The sequence below is a fragment of the Neltuma alba genome, unplaced genomic scaffold (assembly GCF_004799145.2).
Source record: "Neltuma alba isolate B1F8T4 unplaced genomic scaffold, ASM479914v2 tig00004750_pilon, whole genome shotgun sequence".
NCBI lineage: Eukaryota > Viridiplantae > Streptophyta > Magnoliopsida > Fabales > Fabaceae > Neltuma > Neltuma alba.
Window position 1 is genome coordinate 1,497 of NW_021633847.1, and position 6,846 is coordinate 8,342.

Genomic DNA, 6,846 nt, shown 5'->3' on the forward strand with positions numbered 1-6,846 from the left:
TTTGTAATGGGTCTTACACTTAAGATCGGAGGGAGTATCATTTTTTTTTCTCATTAATTACTGTTTATTCTCCCTGCATTAATTAATGTTATTTTTAGAAAATAAGTTTTGTTTTTTTTACATATTTATTGATTTAGATGAATTTTAACCAATTTCTTAATCTTCTTAGATTTCTAGTTCATCAAAAAAAGTTGAAATTTTTAATATTATTTTTTTCCCTCTAATTATTGGTTAGTTTTACAGCAACAATTAAAGCTGTTTTTCTTAAGAAATAAATTTTATTTATTTTACATTTTTATTGACTTAAATCAATTTTAATCCTCCTTTTAATTTGCAGTTCTTTGTATCCTAGAAGAAGGATTAAGATGCATCAAAATTTTCAAAAAAGTTAAGATGACAAAAAAGATGGAAACGTTGGCGTTGTGCGTGTGTGAACCTATTTTTGACTTCGAATGGGCACATTTGGTCTCAGTCCAAAAACACAAAAAAAAAAAAAAAAAGAAGACAAGAAGAAGCATATTTGGTTTCTGTCCCCGCCAAAAAAAAAAAAAGTGGGCATATTTGTTCTAAGCAATCTCACCTCGTCTCTCGTTGTATTTCTTTCGGTTTTAAATATAAAACTCATTTTATAATATAAATTACACTATAAAATAGATCTTATATTTAAGATCATATGAGTAATTAGTTTGTGATTAGTTAGTTGAAATTTTAATTTAATTTTAATCTATGTTATTTTTTATATTTTATTTATTTATTTTAAAATAATTATAGATGTTAAAAGATTTTCATAGTAATACAAATGATTAATAAAAATATTTTATTTTAGAGAAAACAACATTAATTTATTATAAATAATTAATTTAATTATTTTTTTAAGAAAAAAATCATATTGGACTGTGGATGTCTTATACTTTCTCTCATTTTTTAATTTGATACCTATATGTTTTTTTCTCTTAATTAAATTATTTAATTTTATTTTTTAGTCATGTTCGCTTTTGTAACTTTGTTCTATTAGTATTTTTAATGTTTATGCAGAGCTTAACACTGTTAATAGAACAAAATTAAAAATTTAATTAAGAGAAAAAAATTACCAAATTGAACATTTGCTAATTTTCAATTTGGTAATTTTACAAAAATAAAGTACACGTAGGCAGGTACGATGGGAGATGGCATAATCCAGCCTGCGGTTGATCTGAGACCATAAAGTTCAGTTCGCATCAAAGATAAATCATACTAGCTTTGCTCCTTATTATAAGACTTTATTTGATTTTTATTTTAGTCTTAAATATAAAACCTCAATCTACTTTGTCTCTTATATTTATCTACTTTTTTTCATGATAATCCTTCTAATAATAGTAGTTATAGATAACAAACTTGACTAGTAAGAATATTTTAAGAAAAATATAACTTATTTATTACAAATAACTAACTTAACTAAATTTCTTAATCTCTTCAGATTAGTAGACTGGGTTTTATAATTAACACAGGAGGTAGTACGTAATTTGTTACTCGCCGAAACCGACAAAAAGAAAGAGAATCTTGGTTTAAATATATGCGCGCGCGCGCGCGCGCGCGCATATATATATATATGTTTGTATGTTATCAAGACCTTAGAAAGTCTTCGTTCGCCAGGAAAATGATAATTTATTGCGGATTCAAACGTCGATCGCTTGCTCGAAACATTAAAATAAAGATGAATGTAGCTGCAAGCAAGCGCCTAATGACGGACAGTGGAGCCAATAATCACTCGAAGAATCTAAAAGACTCAAACGATCTGGTACAGAGCAAAGACGAAGCAGTGAAAGGGATGAAATTGAAGAAGAAAGAAAGAGAATGAGCAGCAACGCCGGAAACGGAAAGGTCGTGTGCGTCACTGGTTCTTCTGGTTACATTGCTTCATGGCTCGTCAAGCTTCTTCTTCTTCGTGGTTACACTGTCAAGGCCACTGTTCGCGACCCTAGTTAGTGCTCCTTCGTATGCTTTCATTTATATCCATGCTTTGATCAGAATTGTGATTCAGTTTGGTTAGTAATCAATTTGTGGTGTTCTCTAACTCGCTGCAGATGACTCCAAGAAGGTAGATCATCTGCTCAATCTTGATGGAGCCAAGGAGAGATTGCACCTGTTTAAAGCAGATCTCTTGGAAGAAGGTTCCTTTGACCCCGCTGTTGAGGGATGTGAGGGTGTCTTTCACACTGCCTCTCCCTGCCGTACTGATGTTAAAGACCCACAGGTTCATATCATTCTAAAATTGATAGATAGTTGACTGTGGTTGACCTGCAGAAAAGCACTCTTATTAAGCGCTTTAATCTGTTTGAGCAATGTTTTTTTAAATCTGTTTGACCAATGTTTTCAACAATGTTTTCATCTTTGTGTAGCTTAGAGGGTCAAAGAGAATGGTGAGAGACGTATTGGGTTGGACCTTTGTTTGCCCTGTCCCTAAGCATATTGCATTACCTGTTTGATGAAATCATATTAGTTCGCTTGATACTCTGATAAGACCCCATCACCTATTGCCGCCAAAGCTCACAGAAGGAGACATACGAATGGCAAAAAGGCCGAAAAGGAGGAACTGCTGGTCTAGAAGAAAATACAAGGAGTAAGAACCAGATGAGACAGAAAATTAGGGGAGTAGAGATAGGCAGTCATGACGAAAAAGGTAAGGGGAGCAGTCAGAAAGTTGGGAGTGGGTGTATAAAGAGAGGAGTTCGAGGGGGTGAAAGGGGGGAGAAGAACTTTAAGTCGGGCATGGGGATTGGAGTGGGGAGAACCATTCCTCTTGAATTATTGGCAAACCTGTTATGTTCTATGCTCAAGAGTTTCTGTTCTGTTGAGATTATATATAGTTTCATTATGTGCGGTTTGTATCTTTGCTCTTTGTCATCCTTTGTGCTTGAATCTGAAAGTGTAATAATTTTCCTTCCTTTACAGCGTCATTTGTATCTGTATCAGAGTGGGTTTTGTGTAATGTTCTTTGTAACGGTGTAGTGTGTTGCATCTGAAGTAATGTATTTTAGCTTAAAGTTTCATCTTTATGTGTAAATCTGTTATTTATATAGCCGAAGGTGGTCTGATCTGGAAGTATTTGTTGAGGGACCGATCATACTCTTATAAAGTTAGACTTAGTCTTGCAATTTATTGTTTCCAATTTACAACCAGGCAAATTTGGGAGATTAGCAAAATAACAACGTAAATAGAGAACCATGACTAAGTTTGATTTGAGTTTGCTTTGAATATGAAGGCTTTCCATGAGTTTAAATAAATCACAAGTTTGTCAACGATTTAAGTTTCCATTTTGTCTTCATACGAAACAGCTGTCTTATTTCCTAGTCCCTAACTGTTGCTCTCCTTATTGCAGACTGAACTTATTGACCCAGCCGTCAAGGGAACTCTTAATCTTCTTAAATCATGTGCAAAATTGCCATCTCTGAAACGAGTTGTTTTAACATCTTCCATGGCTGCAGTGTTATGTAATGGACAACCTAGAACTCCTGAAGTCGTAGTTGATGAGACATGGTTTTCAAAGCCAGAATTTTGCAGGGAGATTAAGGTATGTGCCATGTTTCTTAGACCATCCCTGAAACAAAGGTTTTCATTAATAATCATGGCTTATCTGATTGTAACGAATGCTGATGAGCTGGGATTTCAAGTTTCCAATGTTTCCATAGAACTCCATTCTGCATAAAGGCTACACGTTATTGCATTTATGACAGAAGTCAAATCATTTTATTGCAGCAATGCAGAGATTTCACCTTAAGCTTGTCAAAACTGCTTCAATAGTTTTATATGATAAAAATATTTAAATGAAAAAACACCATAGTCTTAATCTTGTATGCCCTGGACAATTTCCTTTTGCTATTTCAGCTCTGGTATGCGCTTTCCAAGACATTAGCTGAAGATGCTGCCTGGAAATTCGTAAAAGAAAACAACATTGACATGGTTGTTATCCACCCAGCATACGTACTGGGATCACTTTTGCAACCATCACTTAACGACTCTTCTGCTACAGTTTTAAAGCTATTAACTGGTAATTTTTTGTGCGCACAAGGTTCATACTGTATGGAAGTCCTGGTATGGAATTTGTCAGCATATGTTCAAATGAAATTTTTTGTCTCGCTTTTGATAGTTGAAAGGAAAATTTGGGTCTAACTGTTGCTGTTGACTTGCAATAATTGTTCTCTCCCTTTGTGTGCAATAACTGCATGAAGGTTTTGCAGTTTCGGGATCAGCCAACCCACTTGTATGCTCCAACAAAATAAAGAAGAAATATAAGCTAATACTATTCGAAAAATTTCATTCTAGAAACAAAATGTCAAGAAGACTACTTGAATTCCCATTTTCTGCTTAGCAGATGGAAGTCATGAAAAAACAAGCCATAGTCTAACCTAAGCATTATTTTCTTGCTTTAATATTTAATGTCATATTGTCAATAAATTTCTTCATTAATAAATCTGATTATCCGATTGAATATTGATTTAATTTATTATTGTTTCAGCAACTCCTGGTTGACTGGGATCCCTTTTGAATATCCTCTTGATTTGGTTCCTACACAAACATTACTGTGTTGCTTTTTTGGTGCAGGTGCACAAACATCTCCGAATTTAACTGTAGGATGGGTCAACGTGAGAGACGTTGCAAGTGCTCATATTCTAGCATTTGAGATTCCTTCAGCTAGTGGAAGATATTGTTTGGTTGAGACTGTGGCACACTTCTCAGAGATTGTAAAGATTTCACACGAATTGTACCCAACATTACCACTTCCAGAAAAGTAAGTTATCTGTTTCCATAATTCCATAAGCCAATATAACTTTTGACTTCACATCTTGTCATCTCAATTATATGATTATATGAGACTACTTATGAATTGCTGCCTGCTACAGCAATATGCATAAAATGTTTTTTTTTCCTTCTGCCTGAAGGGATAATGCCCATTGCTCCAAGCAATTGGCTTTAAGAGATGAACACCTTGGCACCAGGTCGTTTTGATATTTGTAATGACTAAGCTAAATCTAAAGATTAATGCTGAGATTTTCTTTATTCAACTCTGAACGGAAGTGATACATATTTACAAGGGGTGGGACAATTCGCACCCTAGAGGAAAGAAAGAAGTAGTAATAACAACAACAATAACAAATGATGATGATGATGACAGACAGAAGAGAGAGTGAGGGAATTAATCTCTGAGTTTCTTCACAAACAACCTGGAATTTTCTTTCGTATTGACGTCTTTAGATGCATCAAAAATTAAGCCCACTCTTTGTTTGTTCATGTATATATCATTATGCATTTAGCATGTGATAGAATATCCACCAAGTCACAACACTGGTGTTAATACTTGTACTCATTGCCTTCAATTAGTACTTTGTTGATTTCTTTCCTTTAGCTTTCTTTTTTTGGGGGGTAAGACAAAATGATATTAAGAAAACGAAAGTTTTACAAATTACAGTAAGATAAAGTACAAATAGATTTGCAAAAGAGCCTAAGAAGAGATGATAATGACAATACCATGTAGCAAAGATAAAAATTCTCCTGCCAAGTTCTGGAAGACATCTGAGTAGGATCGGCAAGAATACAGATGAAAGGCTTCTGAACACAATTGACAGTAAGTGGTGACTTGGATCAAAAAATGGTTTTGTGTCAGCTTCCATTTTTTCCTTCTTCCGTTGATGAGGAGGGACCTGAAAAACTTGATATTGTAAAATCTAGTTTTTGCTTCACAGATATGTACTGCATCTCGTGTGCTGACCATGCCCTTCTCCTTGGACTAGAGGAGAATCTGCAAGTTTTACTCCCCACCCACCCGCGCGCATGCACATAGACACATTTTGACAAAAATTATTTTAAAAAAAAAAACACACACGCGCGCGCGCGCACAGAGTAGCAGCAGTAGAAGCAACAGCCTTATCTCCTAGGTGGGGTTGGCATTAGAGGATGAATGAGAGACAATATATTTAAATTTGCTGATAATGGACATCTGTTCCTCAGGATTGATGAGATTGGCTTGTGATTGTAATCATTCAGTCATTTTTTATGAGACCAAAATGGCTTCTACATGCACTTCTTTATACCCAAATTATATATTTTGATTCAAGGTTTTTTCCTGATTTTTGCTAATTTATTTTCTTTGCTGCTCAATGAACTTGTAGGTTTGTCATGGATGAGCCATTGATGCCCAAGTATCAAGTTTCTCAAGAAAAGACTAAAACCTTGGGAATTGAGTTTATTCCATTAGACATATCTCTTAGAGAGATAGTGGAAAGCTTGAAAGAGAAGAAGTTTCTCAACTTTTAATCGTGAAATCTCCTTTAGATATTAATAATCATAACCGAGTTTTAGTTCACATCTCTAGTTTTGTTTGTACATTTCTCCTTCAGATAATAAGCATAACCGTGTTTTAATTCACATCTTTAGTTTTGTTCGTACATTACAAAATCTTTGTAATCTCATGTTTGAGAGGACATATTGTGATACAAGGATTGCGATAAGTATGACCTAGTAGGACCTAATGAGGAGTTTGTCTAGCAAGACGATGAATGTATCAACTTTTGGATTTTTATTTTTATCTAATAATGTAATATGCAAGTGTGAATTTTTTTTTTTCCAGAAAAAATACTTTACCTACAAAAGGAGATGGGAAAGATTTGTCCGGGTGTTACGTTACATGGGGTAAATAGGAAATAAAAACTAGAAATGTTTCTCGTGTGCATCCATAGTAGTATCGAAATTATTTTTTAAATACTAACTAAATAAAGATAATTGATTTTAATTTTATATAGCATAATGATTGCCTTGCAGGTTTGTTGATACTAACTAGCTATCAATATAAAAAAGAGGGAAAAAAAAAAT

At 34.0% G+C, this 6,846-nt stretch overlaps 1 protein-coding gene across 1 annotated transcript; it reads left to right on the forward strand.

Annotated features, from left to right (window-relative positions):
• Positions 1 to 1,788: 1,788 nt before the first annotated feature.
• Positions 1,789 to 6,323, forward strand: LOC114745680 (cinnamoyl-CoA reductase 1-like). Its single transcript, XM_028933845.1, has 6 exons — positions 1,789 to 1,960; positions 2,064 to 2,233; positions 3,359 to 3,550; positions 3,865 to 4,027; positions 4,582 to 4,768; positions 6,147 to 6,323. Exons 1-6 carry the CDS (start codon positions 1,834 to 1,836, stop codon positions 6,289 to 6,291), a joined length of 984 nt encoding a protein of 327 aa, XP_028789678.1. The 5' UTR covers positions 1,789 to 1,833; the 3' UTR covers positions 6,292 to 6,323.
• The last annotated feature ends 523 nt before the right edge of the window (positions 6,324 to 6,846 follow it).